Below are 17,947 nucleotides of genomic sequence, written 5' to 3' on the forward strand. Positions count from 1 at the left end.
GCCTCTGAAGCGGCTGCCGGTACAAATGTTGGTAGCCATAGCAACTGCAATTTAATAATAGTGCTGTGACTCTCCAGCTGCAGCGGATTAAAGAAAATGACAAGATGTTCCTTTTGAAAAGCCATTCCCTCTGTTGCCTAGGTAACAGCGCTGATTTTCATACAGCCGAGCGCAGGCCAGCCCAGAATCTGTCAGTGTGATTTGCACCCGGAGAAGCTTGCACTCCATCACGGAGACCTGGCGGAAACCTGAGAGGCCACAGCCCTCTGGTCTCTTTACGTCCCCCAACCGCAAAACCCTATGAAGGGTACGTATGCAGACTCTACCGGCCTTTCCTGACAGACCGCCTCCTCTCAGACAGCAGAGAGTAATCCATACTGTCGTGAACTATGGCTGACAGAAGCAATGGCTCGGACAATATGAGCACGGGCCAAAAAAACTGAATTTCAGATGCAGTAAATGACCCCAGGCCTGCCAGGACAGTCTGCTGCTCCAGAGCATGTTGAAACACTTCATTTCACGTTGGTCACCAACGTTCTCAGCAGATAACACAAGCTGAATGTAAGCCAGTCAGAACGTGGCCCGACGACGAGAGCCCAAAGCCACAAATTGTGCTGACGAAGATCAAATATGGTTGTTTCCTGCTTCAGATTAGATTTCAAAGGTTTCAGGGTGACTTTGTTCACACTTCATGCTCACATTAAGAAGAGTTTCTTGTGCCATTATTTGAAAGTTTGAAAATTACAAGTGAGCAGCAAAGATGTAGCTAAAAACTTCTTTGGATTATTAGAGATGAACAAAGTTTAGAAGCAAAGAAACATCCGACTTTTTCCAACAACCAGACTGTCTCTTAGTACATTACAAGGCACACATGTTTTGTCTACAATGGCGAATGTCTCGTGTGGTCTGCAGGCTAAGAAAAATGTAGACTTTACTGAGCGTGAATCCGGTCTGTGTCGCCGCTGAGAGAAAGTTCTACAAACGTGTTCCTGAAGAAGCCAGTCGGCCAGGTCCGCTGCATGTTTGGCAGGAGGCTGTAAGGATGACAAATGAGGACCTGCGCACCAGAATAAGAACGGTGTCGCGAAGACAGCCATTTTTTTTACTCAAGCAAATACCTGAGAGCAGACATTCAAAAGAAATGCTGCACAGGTCCTGAGAGAGGAGGCAGAATACAGATGCATCGCTGCAGGAAGCTCTCAGCAGCTCCCATAAAGACTGCAGGTAGACTTGAACAGACAGCGCAAAACAATCATGAGATAAAATTAATACTTATACATTTAATAAAAATACCTGCACTTATAGTTCATTTTTGTTTCTTGCAGGCAAAATGAATTCCTCAGAAGCTAATCTTTTCATTTTCTTACTCTTAATATAGACCAAAAAGGCATTAGCTGACTGCTTGTAATAATGTTTCATGTGTCTCTAATAAGCTTCATCAAGTCTGATAAACAATGCAAAACATGCCCAGCTGTTACACACAACAAGCTCACATCTAACCCAGCATTAGCGCTCACTCCTGTCAAGCGATCACGGGCTTACTTATTAAAACCAAACAACAACGTGACAGTCTGCTCAACTCTGTGTGCGTGTGTGCAATCAAGGATAACCCCGCCCCCTCCATCAATTCCAGCCAATCGCAGCGCGAGTCTGTGGCACACTGACATAATTGCAGCACAGCAAAAACAAACCCAACTTCATGGTATTCAAGTGCCGTGACGAGAAGCGTGGACGCGTCGCGGCCGGTCGCGGGGGCAGCAGAGCCGGATAAGCTTTGCGTGCATCCCGGCATCGCTCCGTACGCCATGTCATCCCGATTGTAAACAGGAGCTGCAAAATGGAGCCAGGGCAGCCCATAACCGGGTCTTATAACCGCCATAAAAGCATGCTGGGTGCACATTTATCAGCCTTACGCTCGCGCATGCATCGCGAACACTCTGCATCTACCGGGTCGCATTTAAATAAAGGCGTGACACAACGGTGTTTCCACTCCGGGAGCACAATAACGGTCTGTGATCTGCAGTGGCAGCGTTCAGTCCTCCCGCTGCTGGCACAATGTGCACGCTCGCTTCCCTGCTCCCAGACACAAACAACAGCCGCTCCACGTAATGACAGTGATGCGGACAGCTTGCAAACACCACACACTTTTAAGTCCAGACGGATAAGACGAGCGGACACTCGCGCAGCAAGTAATGACGGCACGAGAAAGCACGAGAATATGAGCGCAGACCTACCTCCTGGGACTGAACAAATCGTCCATTTCTGACATCGAGCCCTAGGGTTGGGTAGTGACACTGTGTGTGTAACTGCTCGTTGGAATTAACTCCCCTCTCCCACCTATTTCTAGGTGCTCAAAATGGAGAACCACGCATTCGCTCCCGGAGAGGTATTCACTGAGCTTGTGCTGTGACCTCAGCCTGCACGTACAGCGTCGCAAGCTCGCCTCGCTTCTCTATAGACACTACTGAGCATGTGCTGCGACCTCACACACACACACACACACACACACACACTCACACACTCACACACATACACCCACAGAGGCAGGCAGGCAGGCAGGCAGGCAGACACGCATGCAGGATACGGAATTCATCTCTCCTCGTATGTCTGCGCCATAATAAACAAGAGTGAAATTGCAAGGCTGCAGACACCCCGCTCAGAATACCAAACGAGCGGAGCGGAGGAGGGAGGGAGGCTGAGGCTGAGGCTGAGCGGGGCCCTGAAGGAGGGGGCTCCCAACAGGCAACCCGAGGGGCCCACAGCAAGGACGGCTGTCACTGCAACACGTGCGACGCTCCAACAAAGACAGTGGATAATAACAACGAGAGAAGACCGATTTAGCCTGAGCAGCTTAATGAATGCGACAGCTCAGCACGTTCAGAGAAAAAGAAAAAGAAAAGTCCCACTATAAACAAACCGGACATTTCTCCTTTTGGGGGTATTTGGAATAAAATATTTCTCAAACATATATGTTACAAAGATGTGACTGAGAGGTTAAAACGCTTAGGTTTTCAAATAAATCTGCAAACTACAAATGTTATCTGCTGTACAACATATCTGATGGCTTGTCCAACCATGAGGTCATGACACTTATTATAAAGGCTTTTTAACAGTTTGAAAACATTAAACTCATCTGTTCAGTCTCTAACTTTAAAAAAACCCAAACCAAAACAGAAGCCCTCCCTCTCCATCCTTGTTTCTAAACGAAGCGCTTGTCACCTTGTTGATGCAGTTGCATGATCCTTGCCATTTTTGGGTTGCATCCACACTGAAGGCACTTACTGCGAGTCACGCAGGATTAAAGAGGCAGCTAAACAAATGTAATGTAATTTCCCAATGCAGCCAGCTGAGCAGGCGTAACAGAGACAACTTATTAAAAATCTATTTTTTTAATCAAAAGTCAAGCTCTGAGCATGTCGACTCCAGCATCACAGCCGTGGGGATCTGAAGTGGCTAAATGGAATTCAGTCATCACCAGTTTTATCATTCGGATCCGTTTTCCTTTCCTATTGTGACATGCAAAAGCGCCTTTCATCCTCATCCAACCGGCGACTTGAAATACCATCGATGAGCGTCATGCAGATTTTCCATTCTAATCTTAATGCAGTTCAAACTTGACACGTAATTTGACAAATATCAACCAACGCCCAAGCTATTGCAAAGCCATGGGGGTTTCCACAGGCTCATTCTCCATAATTACACCACATCGGGGCCATTCTTTGTGCACTGATAACATTGACAGCAGTAATGAGCAGAAAGCATCATTAGTCGTAACACTGTGTAACAACACCAACACAGAAAGCTCATGTGTGATCACCCTGAGATGCATCACTCGCATACATGTTAATAGCATTTATGCTACTACTGGGTGATACCGGAAAAAAGCTATTATCACTTGATATTAACGATATTTCCTTCTTCTAGGGATGCATTCTATGGTAATTATTGGGATATTACATAATATAAACCCCAACATGCATTCTGTCAGTATACTGTTCAGCTATAACTAATGACTCATTTTTACTACAAATAAACTGAACCCATGAACTTTGAATTTATAGCTGAAACAATTAGCAGTGGGTTAATTGACTAGTCAAATCAACAGACAATTAAAAGGGTCTTTGAAGATTCTCTTTTGGTAATGGATTAATCATTGAGTCATTATTTAAGTAATGATGTAATAATGCTAAACATTATCCGGTCTTAGCCTCTCAATTGTGAAGACTTTGTCAGTAATTGTCCTTCTGTTTGTGATAGTAAACTGGATGTGTGGGGGTTTTGGACTGTGAGCATTTCTCAGCATACAGACAAAGGATTTATTGATTATTAAAGAAAATTAGAGTTAGCTGCAGCCCTGCTGTAACTAAAACTGTATCCTTTTGTGGAGAGCTGACCCAGTGTGTCTGGCCTGTGGGATGATAAACAAGGGTGCTGCATGAATGGAATTGACTGGACAGAAAGCTCCTCACCTGGTCTCTGGGTTATAGCCGAGGATATAGAAAAAGGAGTCGATGCGGGCTTTGAACTCCCTGGCAGCAAAAATGTCGGAGAAATGGGAAATGTTGCATTTCCCCCTGTGAGAGAGAAGACAGGCTTTATTAGACACCAACAACAACTACATGACAAAGTGATACCCTAGCAGGAGCACACGCAGTCCTAATTAGAAGCTCTTGGGGTGTTCATCTATTGGAGGTGACAAATACAGCAGCAGGTATCTAGTGCCTGTCAGTGCCTGCTGACTTTGTGGTGAGACATCAGACTCCGGCTACTGAACCCGTAAACACCAGCTGAACATGTCAGCCTGGCCCTGTCTGCTGCAGCTGAGGCATGGGAGACAGACGCCACAGAGATCTGGACAGGAATTCAACCTGTGCGTCTTCCATCCGACACAATTAGCCCCCCCCCCAATGAGCTGAGGCTCTGACCACATCTTGATACCATTTCCTGTTTCCAGCACTCTGGTGTCTGGCTGGATGAAAATAACAGACATCACAGGCATGCGGAGCTGGGCTGCCTCGCAGAGAAACTGTATCTTCCTCCCCCTGAAAAGATTAAAGGGCGCTAAGGAGGGCTGTCTTCGGAGAGCTGCGGCATTACAGCATCCCACTGGAATTCCCTCTCGTTTATCTAAAGCCTGGAGAATAAGTCAAATCAAAGGGTGTACTGTGTAGGAGAGGTTGCAGCTAATTTGCCCTGAAATCAGTGGTTTCTGGGAGACATGGCTTTGGCTGCTCGCCGCTGTGCTGCTCACACATGGTTTTGGTTAGAAAAAAAAAAGGGGAAGTGAGAGAGGTGGGAGGGGTGGTCAGACAGGGCTGGATGAATAGACAGAGGCAGGACGACTGAGCCTCGTCTCCTTTCTCCTGCCACTGAGCATAGAGAGAGGGAGTGCCATCAGTTCTGCTCCGGAGGCTCAAGTTGTGACAGGTGTGTTTAGAGGGGAGTCGATGCACAGCCATTTCAATCAGCTTTTTAATGCACAACAGCGTGAGGCATGCGTCTCGTTTATGGCTTTGCATCTTTCCACATCTGCTCTGCAGCACCTGCTCACGGCAGTAAAGCACGGTATATCATTTGAATTTCGTGCTGTGTAAATGCAATAGAAAAAAAATACTCTCTTTCAGAGTGGGTTCATGAACAGCTAATAGAAACAGCAACGCAGCACGATTACCATGTTGCCACTGTTCACAATCAGGTTAAATAAAGTACATTTTAGAAAAGAGTAATTCTTCTGGCCCCTGAATCTGGATCACATCAGGGGAGTACTTTACAATAGTTGTGTATCCATTAAAACACAGATGGTGGTGGTCATTTGTCAGTATTTGCTTGAAGGATGAATTGTTGGTTTAATATCAATCACAGTAAAACATTTTAATGAAGAAGAGATCCTAAATCACAGCAAGGTGCAAGGTGACAATAAAAATAAAACTTTTTAGGAACCACAGAACTGGGATTGTTTACATTTTGAAGAAAACTGTGAGCTCAACACACAAATGCAACAAAACACCACAAAGTTAGTGGTGAAACGGGGGCTGTGCTGTAAATGCAAGCACTGCAATCGCAGCAGCTGATGTTACTGGACCTCAAGGGGGGAATATTGCGTGTAAGAGAAACCTGTAGGTTATTCTACCACAGCTAAGACAATAAAGCTCCCACATCTTTGTGTGTGTGTGAACATATGTGTGTATTAATGTTTGTTTACCTGAGAGCAGCAGCATGATAAGTGTCCACATAGTCAGAGATGAAGAGCTCTCGACTCCTGACCACTGGGTCTGTGATAACCAGCTCCCGGCCAGAGTCTGGAGGAAGAAAACCACAGTTGTACTGAGTACAGATCTATGTTTTATATGTATATATATTGTAAAAGACAAGCTTATTCATTCATCTATGACAAAGAGGAAAGAGAGACAAAGTAGCTCAGGTATTTGAACTCACTGATAAAATCACAAGCACAGTTCTGCGTACACCCAAAGAAACAAGTACCTCTGCAGAGGTCAATATTATGCCAGATAATTCAATAAAGCCAATAACGTGCAGTCCCCTGAGGAGAGGACATAATGTTCAGTTCTCAAGTGAAATGACCCTTCCGGGGGTTAAGATGCATCGGCAGCGCCAAGAAGAGCCGGCGCTCGTCGTTGACAAATGACCCGAGTTGTGGCGTTCTGTGGCCACTGCACTCCGGCCTTGTGACATCAATTCTAATAATCCTGAGTCCCTGCTGCAAGGACAAGCTGCAGATAGTGGAGCGCTGCGCCGCACTGAAGCTGCTTCCAGAGGGAACAGCATACAAAATGTTTGGTTGATAACCTCAATGACATATCTAAACTAAAGCCTTCGCTCTAACTCCACTGATACGTGAATTATTGTAGAGAGAAAAAACACCTTGTTATGACTGACTGTCTTTGTTCTCTGGTTACAAGGCTGTTTTGACACAGTACAAATGTTAAGTTGTACTCTGTGAGACAAACAGAGGAGTTCATTAGCTAACGAGAACAGCTAAATGTTAATAGGATGTGGCAACAGGTAGGAGTGTGTGTTGTGACACTGTGCATGTGACTGCTTTTTCTCAAAACTGAGGCTGAATTGAGGCATTTCTTAGAGCAATACATTGAAGAATCTACAACCCCAATGCCAAAACAGCTGTGATGTTGTGCAAAAGGTAAATAAAAAACATAATGCAAGCTGATTACTGACAACAATTTTACAAAGTGTAGTAATGTCCTTTATACAATCATGTGTTCACAAAGTGGTGAACCTCGCTCCATCCTTGCTCATTAGCGACTGAGCCTTTCCAGGATGCCCCTTTCATACCCCATCATGATACTATCACCTGTTAGCAATCAACCTGTTTACCTGTGGAATGTTCCAAACAGGTGTTTTTGGAGCATTTCACAACTTTTAGCTGCTGTTTAAAACGTGTTGCTGGCATCAAATTCAGAATAAGCAGATTTTTGTAAACATTAAATGTATTGTCTTTGTAATGTTTTCTATTGAGTTTATGTCATAAAGGATGAGCAAATGATCATTCTGTTTAATTTAAGTTTTACACAGTGTCCCAACTTTTTTGGAATTGATTCATTAACAAACTGATCATAACAGGAACGCTGAGAGCTTCCTGCCACGCCAGCAAAGTAGGACATCAAACACTTTCAAGAAAATTCTGGGACAATATTTCATCTAAAACTCAAAGAGGGATGGAGGAAAAATGAATAATATTATGATGGATGTAAGTAACCAAATAATTTTTAAGTTAAAAAGATGTTTCTTAATTGAATATGAATAAAAAAAAACTATACAGTACAGTGGTATGCAGAGGGTATTTTATTAAATCAAAATACTTATTCATCGACTAATTGTTCCAACCATTTCAAATCACGTTAAATCTGATTTTCCTCCAGAACCTTTCTGTCGTCAGGATTTTATATTTAGTTGCTAAACAGCAGTGACAGTGCTTATGTTCCTGTGGATGTGTATGTGTTAGAGTGCGATGAGTCCTCTGGCACTGATGGTGTTGAGAATGTGTGCTCAAGGGCCACATGACACTGCGGGTTATTAACACTTGACAGTGATGCTGTCTGGCCTGAAGGAGTGTTACCCGGGGAACAGCACAGAGCAACGGGATTGGCTCAGCTGCCTGGGACACTGTCTTCTAGATTCTGTTTGAAATGCAATTCACAGCAAGCTCTTATATCCCCCAACAGTCTGGAGAGCTGTGGCAGGTGTGTTTGTGCAGGAGAGAAATTGAGTGTTGTGTTACAGAGCAAGTAAGTGTATTTACTTGCTCGTTGTGTGTGTGCGGGTGTGTTTCGCCAAACACAAGGCAGTCTCACCGTTCTCATTGTTGCGATCCTGCACCAGGTGCTGGTAGACAGAGTCGGGCACCTCTGACTGGCGGTAGTACCATTTCACATTCATCAGCAGATGGTCCCGTTTACTCTGTAACACAGAGAGACGCCGAGCGGGTGAGCAGGAGACATTAAAAAAAAAAAAAAAAGATCTCACACTTAAATAAACAGACAACATTTTGTTTGATACGACGTCACAAACTGGCCTCTTGGCAAACAGTGATGCTGTGCAGACGCACTGTTTATGACACACACAGGCTGATGCCAAAAAGCACGCAGAGAGACCAAGTCAATTAAAAAGGGATTGCAGAGCATTTAGAGCCTTAATAAAGTAAACAGTGGGATGGCCGTCGCTGCAGGAAGTGTAGAGAGAAAAGAACCATGAGGGGGATGGATGAGTGTTCAGACTTTGCCTCCTACCACTCAATCCTCTGCCTTCTGGTTTCTCTTCACTTAATGGCAACACTCAAATGATTTAAACCTGCTATCAGGGCTTTTAAAGTTTACTCATGCAAAGGTACTGTATCCCTTTACCAAGCTCTGGACGTTATACTCCTGAAATGCTGCCACCCACTGGTGTTTTGATAAAGTGCAACTCGGCAAAGGCTTGTAATCTTTTACATGACCAGCAAGGGGCAGCACTGAGGTGAGAGGGAAGCCTTTCCTGTGCCAGTCAATGAGAAAACAGAGAGGGAAGGAGAAAGAGGGGGAGGTGGAAGAAAATGGAAGAAAGTGAGGCCAGCGCTGAGGTAAGGGATGAAAAGGGCAAAATACTGTTTTCATTTTATGTTATAAAATATTTATTGTGCCTTCACATAAGCTCAACTGACCATCACAGTGGTTTGAAAGAACATTAGAGGGACTGCCAATGGGTGCTCGAGTGCGACACAATCCTATTGGCCCCAGCCATCTTTATTAGGGACTCGGCTACACTGCGCTGCACTGACACCTGCACCAGCACTGACACCACCCATGGAGCAAAGGAGAAATGAGCATATGGAAAAAAAAATGGAAGGAAAGGGGGGAAAGTCTATGGTAATCGAAGACAGACAGTTGAACTTCCGCTCTTTCCAGGCTTTTAATTGTATCTGTGTGTGTGTGTGCGCACGCACAGGAACATGAGGTCACGCTAAAGATATTTAAAACCTTAAGAGTACATTGTTCTGTTATGTCACTGGGGAGGAGGCTGAGCACACGCAGCCAAGCAAATCATCACCTCCCTAAACCCTCAAGCCCACCTCTGGTTTTCCCATTCTCTCCCCCCCCCCCCCCCCCATCTTTCTCATTCCAACCCTCCACTCCACCAACTCTCCATTTTCTTTGCTTCGTTCTCCCTTTCTCCAACCTTGAGGAGGGAGGAGGAATGAGTGAGTAAGTGAGCCTGGACGTGTTAAACAGCAGCTGGCAGTCAGTCAGTCAGCTGCATTTACTGCTCTGGACGACTGCGGAAGTATGCACGCAACATCACACACAACCACACACAATTTTGCCGTTATTCGACAGAGAGCCATACTGATGGACTAAGACAGAGACCCCCGAGCACGTAGCCATACTGTGTGTGAAGAAATGCGCGCAATGACGTCATGTTCCTCCCCCCCTCCCAGCAGCTAGCCCACCCACCCCCATCTCTTGTCTTCCCATTGTACAGACACTGTTACCTTCTAGACTAATAGGCTGCCTGCCACAGCAGAACGAGTAGTTATCTGGTGCTTATACATAATTAATACTTTAAGGAGACTGTAAATGCTGCCAGTGTACTACCTGAACATTTCATTTTCTGCCTGTAAAACCACAGAATCAAAGGGATTTCAGAAAGCTGGAACATTACAGGCTGAAGCAAAAACAGAGTCGCACAAGCAGGCGGAGAGATGCGCACACACGCGCTCATAGTTTTACACCTTATTCATGAGCCTGCATTATTTTAAAGCAACCAAACGAACCAAAGCAGGGAGTGAATGTTACTTCAGCTATCATCAGTATCCTCGTCACTACAGAGTGGCTGCCGCTCTCCTGAGCAGATTGCTGTTTAGAAGCTCACAGCGGCGTTAAGCCCTCTCAGGCAAAAGAGGGAGGGAGATGGAGAGAGAGACTGAGAGTGCAACATATGGAGCACGTAGTGGGAGTGAAGCATAGCTTTCAATTATCACAATTCTATAAACACGTGGGGTGGAAAAATGAGTAGATAACGCTAGGAGAAAATGAAGGGGGATGATAGACAGCTCAGACTCTCCACACGAACTACTCGTTGTATTGTCTGGGTTTTGCTAAGCCTGCCATAGAAAATAACAGAGAGAGGACATATAAGAGGGAACCCACAATGCTGAATTGATTAGAGACATTGCACGCTGCCTGTAGAGAGTCGAGCCTCGCACAATGTCAGCCATCTTTGTCTGTCCTGCCAGAGGCTAAACATGGCCCTACCCTCCCTCCTCCTAGGCCCTAAACCCTGGGAACGCCACTCACTGCGGAGAGGCCAAAAGACTTACTAACCCACTACTGAGAGAAAGAAATGAACCACAAGAGGAACAAAAAAAGAGAAAGTGCAAGGAAGCCGAGCGAAGGAGATGGGGGGGTGAGGAGAGAGAAAAGGGGGTTGGATTAAGGTAGGAGGAGCAAGACCTTCTCATTTCCTCAGACTTAAAATTACAACTATCCTCCTGCTTTGCTGAAGCCCCCAGGGTACAAGGCTACCCCTTTATTCATTGAGGAGATATAAATCTGAGAGTCATGCTTTGGGGCTGAGCACAATGGCACCTCCTACCCTCCCTCCAGTGGCTCAGCCTGGTCTGTGGCATTCTTGGGCACACTCATCAGACAGGGCTTGCATTATACGATAGCCACTGTTTTAAAAAGGTTATGTATTGGGAAATATCACAAGATTTTAAATTTGATTTCTTGTAGAATGTGTCACTAGCAATACAAAACGAATGAATGCATTCATCACTGTTCTAAAAAACAAGCCGGGCATTGTGTGAGTCGGTTAATTCTCCCTCTGACTTGCTAAAGGTGGCTGGCCCCTTGGATCCATAATGGCTGTGCAGTTTTCTTTGTGTGGCTGCATGTGTGCGCAGTCAACTCTGGAGCTGGGGCCCCTGTGTATGACTACACCACCACAAAGACAGGGGGGAGAGAGGGAACTACAGAGGGCAGACTTTCCTTTTACACAGGGAAAGGCTTGAAATTTGAAAAGAAACCAGCTCTGTTAGACGTACGCTTAAACGACAGACTGAGTGTGGAATTAATTCCATGTTAACAACCAAAAGAGTGTGAAATCAAAACACTGCTTTTCAGTGCAAAACCAATGGCAACTTTAATACCTTTCAGTGTTTGGGAGAGTGCACGGCGGCACATCTGTTCACAGTGGCCTTTACAATATGGTCACTGCCTTGCAGCCGAGCTGAGCTGTGAAAAAACGAAGCCAACGTTGTTACAACCTGTAACCCCCAAAACCTAATGCACCATTCCTTCTCCTCCGCCTCCCTGCACTGTAACACTAGAGCTTTGCTTTAAACAAAACCAGACCCTCCCGCTCCCACACGACAGGCCCCCAGTGCACCTCGTTAACAGGAAACCTCTGTTTATTTTCTCTGCTTTTCAAACACTCTCTTCTTCCTCTGCTAACCCTGTTAGTGACCCCCCCCCCTCCCCCTCCTCCCCATACTGGTGACATCAGCAGCCAGGATCTATGACTTCCTTCAGGAGGTGGCAGGCAGAAGTAAGGAAGGAAAGACAGATCCCCAAACACACAGATAAAGGAGACGGCAGAGGGGGAGAGAGGAAGGGAGGGGGGGGGGGGGGGTCAAGCACACAAGAGAAGCAGCAGCTCAGTGTTAGCAAGGAATGTCAAGCAGTTCAGCCAGGCTAGCAGGCTGTTGAGCTAACAGCTAGGTTAGCTAGTGCCCTAGGGCCAGGAGAGGCTAGGGTACGGTAGATCAGGGCTGGTAGTGGCGTGACATTGACAGGCAGAGGCTCAAAATGGCACGCAGGGCGGATTGTGGGAGCGTTCACCTCGCCTGCCGCAAGGGGAGAGTAAGCACAACCGAAGAACAAAAGGCTGATTGTGGCATTTGGAGGCAGAGATGGGATCTGGGAGGACTAATCTGCTGCTGCGACATGATAAGATTAGAGAGGGGAGGCAGGAAGAGCTGGCTGGGAAGATCACACATACACTCGCATAAACACACACACAAAGATGATGGATCTGATTGGAAGGGTTTTCCACTCGGCTTTCTCTCTTCCTCATTCTCTCCCTTATTTTCTCCCACTCTCTCAGAGACAGATATCTGCCAGCACACCAGCACTCAATAAGCACTTCCATCTGGACGACGGCGCGCGCACACACACTCAAAACTGTATGTGCGTGAACGTACACTGGCGAGGTACAAGAGATCTGCTGTGCTCACGCAATCTACGACATCTCAGTGACTGACAAAGGAGGTTGTTAAAAAGAAATGCCAGCATGCTGTGTGAGCAAACACACACACACACACACACACACACACACACACACACACACACACACACACACACACACACACACACACACACACACACACACACACACACACACACACACACACACACACACACAAATAACAGGCTTTCAGGATAAGCACCACTATTCTTCTCCCAACCCTGCAGTAGAGCGGGGCAGGCTGGGACTCTGTGTCAGAGGTAAGAAAAAGCACCTCTAAATCAGGCTGTCAGAGCCAGCAGCAGCAGCAGCAGGATTCCACTCTGCAATCCTCCTCTGTCCTTCTGGGCTTCACCGTGAGCACTTGGCTACTTGGAGGACAGAAGGATAACCTGCCTCCTCATGCCTCCTTCTCTTAGACATGTATAATATCACTAAACAAATGCTGATTACAATGTTTGCGAGGAGGGGCTGTGCACAGCCTACTTCCACTGCCTGGCAACAAGAACAAATGGAGAGTGAGGGGGAGGCGGGGTGAGGGAGGGAGGGAGGGAGGGAGGTGAGTCCCAGCTGTGGTGGCGGTGCAGGCAGGACCTTTGCACCGTGCCTACACAGGGGTGTCTCTCTCTCTGCCTCTCTCTGGCTTGACCTGTTTGGATATTAAATCGGCACCCTCTGCTTTGAACACACTGGGCCCATCTGTCAGCCTGGCTCCATATTGGATTGGATGAGCTTTAGCCGATTCAAAGTGGGCAGATTTGCTCTTGTTGCTCTTGTGTGTGTGTGTGCGTGCGCGCCTTTAAACACGAGCCTGCCTTAACTTTAAAAGCCCCTTTTCAAGGTATCAAGAAGATATGCGTTAATCACTTCACGACAGACTCTGTAGTCGCGTCATTGTACAAACTGATGACATACGGCAACATCTGAGGATGTTGACAGGTCCTCTTGTCATCCAGGCAAAACACGAAAGGACGGTGGCGGAGATGGACAGAAGGGAGAAAAAACAGAGAGGGGTTGAGTCACACGGACCTCACAGATGATACTAATTAAGACTCGAGGGCTGAGGGCCACTATTGGTGGATCACACTGCCAACCACAGGCACACTTTAGGCAGAGAGGAGTCACAAGCACCACACATGACTGTCACATGTGAGGTCTAGGTCGTCCAACACTTGGTCTCATGCCATACTGACAACAAATTAACTGCACCAGTCTTCATCTCTCCTTTATTTCAAATGTGTCACATAAATTAATGGTGGAAACAATAAGAAAAATGCACAATGCTGACCGCACTGCCCTCCTACCAGACAGAGAGTGGCAGTGGAGAATTGAGAATACTAGCCTTGGCTGCACGCTCCACAAAATAGCCCGGCTGTGGCCAACTTAAATATTTGTCTTTGCCTCCAACACATTTCTGCTGCACAGCGGTTTTAGCCAAGGAACTTAAGACGAGTTAAGTGATGGTACGAAGAGAGCAGCACCATGAAAGACAAAAAGAGAAGAGGATACAAAGAGTACATTCACTAATGATGATCATTATCTGCAGACCACAGGCATGGAGCACCAGGGACCTGACAACTTGTGTTCGCTGTTTTAAGCCACACACAAACACACAGGCACTTTTTCTGAGAACACCGTCAGAAATCCTTGCAGCACTAGCAGGGTATAGACTAGAATGGAGATCGAAGTGAGACTTCAAACGCAGGCTGCGCGAGGACAGATGGAGGCGGTTAGGAGAGCTCATATCTGGGTGTTCAGATCATAATACTGACTTTATTTCCCAAGCTCTCCCTCTCAGCCAGACACACAGTTACAGCCTGCCAGAAAACATTGTCATTTCTGCCTTCGGCCTTTCATTTAGCTGCGTCAAAGCCATCTTGCTTTGATACCTGGCTTCCTGTGTGTGTGCGTGCATGCTTGTGTGTGTGTATAGCCTGGTATGTTCTCTTGAGAGTAGAGACTTGTCTGGTCTCAAGGTAATACCCATGAGTCAGGATTCAGAGATAGACACACACACAGACACAAAGACTGAGGAATGCTGGCGTTTCTTTGGGCGACACAGGCTTCCTTTGTGTTGTACAGAGTGTTTAAACGGCCTGGTGTTTTGTTTGGAAGCCCGTTTGCCTGTGATCCATTGTGTTAGCTTTGCCTTGTTAGCATAGCCTGGTGAGCTAATGAGACATCTTACTAATACTGACTGGACTACTGCTGTGGAGGAAGAGAGGGGGGGACTGCTCACTGAGAGGGGTGTGCAGAAAGGATATGAATATCAGGCTCTGTGTGTATCTGTGTGTGTGTGGATGTCATATTGGATGCCTGCCCAGCCAGCTAATCCGGACCGTGTGTGTGTGTGTGTGTGTGTGCGTGTGTGTGTGTGTGTGCGCGCGCACTACTAGTGGCAGCCTCCTGAGCAGGGCACGGCAGAAAAGGAGCTGTGGGCTGATTGAGCGCTGTAATGGAAGACAGGAAATGAGAAGGCTCGCTTAAGCCAATGCTAATCGATCTCCCCCTTCGTGCAATTCACACACAGACACACACACATATGCATACACATGCAACTTGTAGGTTAATGCACTAGTAATAAATACGCAAAGCAAGTCAGATTTGGCAGAGGGTGGGATGTGTGTGTGCGAAGGGTGGACAGGCTGTGTGTGTGCGGATGTGTGCCACTTCAAAGACTGATGGGGTGTGTGTTTCGAGAGGGATGATTGAATGTTGGTTAAAAAAAAAAAGGAAAAAGGAGAGAAAAAAAGGAAGAGTGAGTGTTTATGTGTGTGAATGCTTTGGAGGTCTTCTTGTAAGAGCAGCTGTCAGGCCATCAGAGGAGTGTCTGCTGGGAGTGTGCGTGAGAGTGACACATACAGAGAAACCGAGAGGCTTCTTGTTTGTGTGTGTGTGTGTGTGTGTTGCTCAGTATGGTCAGCACATATCAATACATCGTTTATAGGAGTATTTATGATCCTCCTAACGTACACACACACACACACTCAAACACATATGACTGTTTCTGTACAAGAACACAAATACATACACAGCCAGGAGAGAGAGGGAGAGGAGTGGCCATACACAGCCGGAGATGGAGGCAAATAAGCAGAGAACGAGAGCTCAAACACACAAAAACAGATCGGAACGCTGTTCGTGAAACCGGACAGACAGCATTGCAGACGGCCCTGAGGAGCTCGTATCACTATGAGCTCAACCAGTTGTGATGGTATTGTTTTATCTGGCCACTGCTTCTGAAGATATCCATCTCTCTGCCCCCCCCCCCACACACACACACCAACCCCCACCCTCTATCTCTGTGTCTGAAGGTGACCTTGCCTGTCTGTCAGTCTCTAGCGATGACACTGGTCCTATCAGTAATACATCATGTAAGCTGTGTATCAGCCAGATGCCACACAAGCTGAGCAGTGGGTGGTCTGTCAGGCACACTTGCTTTGTACAATATGCAAATAATCACATGCAAATTACCTAACCATGTGCGTGACGATATATCAGTGTCGATGCAAATGCGGCAGGCTATCAGACGTGTGTTAACAAAAGATTTGAAGAAGTTACAGGCCTTTCACCAAACACAGTTACACCTCACAAAATCAAAAGGTTACTCACACCAACTGTGGCAACCGAACGCCTCGGAAGAATGTGATTGTACCACATGTGCATGCACGCACAGGTGCAGACAAACACACATGCACGCACACACAGGCCAGAAGCTTTGAGCAGCCTCCCGCTGTGCTGCAACAAGAGACGTATTGTAGACAACACAGCTGCAATAACAAGGCTGGCCCAGTGCTAGAAGGAGCTGTACTGCATGACTCTCAGTCTAGACTGCCAATAACAGCCGCCATATTGTAACATGATTATGGATGGAGTTTGGGAGAGTGGGCCATATTTCAGTCCATTTGAAAAATGTTCAATTCGAGCTGAAAATGAATTTCAAGTCACAGCGAAACTGTGTTTTCTGAACATTTTGCCTCCTTCATTCAATCATTACAAAGTATAAACTAAATCTAAAATCAGTTAGAAAGTCCAAAGGCATTTTTCGATTGATGGGATAGGCCAGAGTATTATTGATTGAAATTTTTATGCATTCCTCCCACGCAATTAACTCACCACTAGATTTTACATCTTGTAGTCATCTTCCAGTGCATACAAATCAAGGCATATTTTGCCTTTTATTTATCCTCAACTGTCAAATGGATGTGTGGTATCGAGGGCAGAATGAGCTAATGAGGCAAAAAAAATGGAAATTAGGAAAATTATCTGAATTAAAGCAACGACAATGGAAGCAAACCACTGTTTTTAATAATCTGATTATTGTTTGGAAACTGAAAATGGGTGGTGAAGAGTATGATAAGAGGTGAAGGAAAGTATAAATGATTGAATTCAGTAAGGCAGAAGAACTATGCTGTTCTGCATTAGCTGAGCAGACACATTGCCAAGTGGAAAACACCATCAGACACTTTTATGTGTAACTGATTTCAAGAATGTGTATTAAGTGTAGTGTAATAAGATTATTATTATGTCTTTGCCAGTAATTCCTTTACAAGAGGAAGGTAAAGTGAAGGTGGGGATGTAAAACTGGTCCATGAATCACCTTTTCTTTCCAAATTCATTTTTCTTGCGTTTCATTTTCGGAATATTTTCACAACCCTATAATGGCACTGTACCAATAGAGCATAAGCTCACAAAATATTGGATCAATGGGTGAATATTTTGCAAGTATAACAGAAATACCATGTCTTGATTAAAAAAAAACAAAACAAAAAACATATCTTTGGCTCAGCGAATGAAAACTGCAATGTCTCTGCTGCAGACTTCCCAAACTCTAACGCAATAAAATACACATGGTTGAGCAAACAACTGCTCGCTAATGCAGAACATAGGAACAACAGTGGAGTCATGATGAGCGTGGTGTGTCAAACACATTGGTTATCGTTCACACACACACACACACACACACACACACACACACACACACACACACACACACACACACACACACACACACACACACACACACACACACACTCACAAACAGAGCAACCACTGAGAGAGAGAGAGCGCGAGACAAAGAGGTTGAACAACACACCAACATCTCTACTCTCTGCAACCGAGGCACATCAAAGCCTTCTCCCATTTATCTTTGTGTGTGCCTGTAAATCAAAAGGCATACTTTGAACATGCA

At 45.8% G+C, this 17,947-nt stretch overlaps 1 protein-coding gene across 7 annotated transcripts in view; it reads right to left on the minus strand.

Moving 5' to 3' along the window:
- rerea (arginine-glutamic acid dipeptide (RE) repeats a) overlaps nucleotides 1-17,947 on the minus strand; it is a 125,350-nt gene that overhangs the window by 33,376 nt on the left and 74,027 nt on the right. For 5 of the 7 annotated variants that reach the window (XM_070967658.1, XM_070967657.1, XM_070967656.1 and 2 more), the window contains 3 exons: nucleotides 8,331-8,436; nucleotides 6,203-6,299; nucleotides 4,470-4,574 (listed from right to left, as the gene is read on the minus strand). In XM_070967658.1, the coding sequence (XP_070823759.1) occupies nucleotides 4,470-4,574; nucleotides 6,203-6,299; nucleotides 8,331-8,436 (308 nt within the window). Of the gene's footprint in view, nucleotides 1-2,234; nucleotides 2,464-4,469; nucleotides 4,575-6,202; nucleotides 6,300-8,330; nucleotides 8,437-17,947 lie in introns of those variants that run through there. The other 2 variants (XM_070967660.1, XM_070967662.1) reach the window with 2 other exon arrangements.

This window comes from Chaetodon trifascialis, chromosome 8, assembly GCF_039877785.1.
Source record: "Chaetodon trifascialis isolate fChaTrf1 chromosome 8, fChaTrf1.hap1, whole genome shotgun sequence".
NCBI lineage: Eukaryota > Metazoa > Chordata > Actinopteri > Chaetodontiformes > Chaetodontidae > Chaetodon > Chaetodon trifascialis.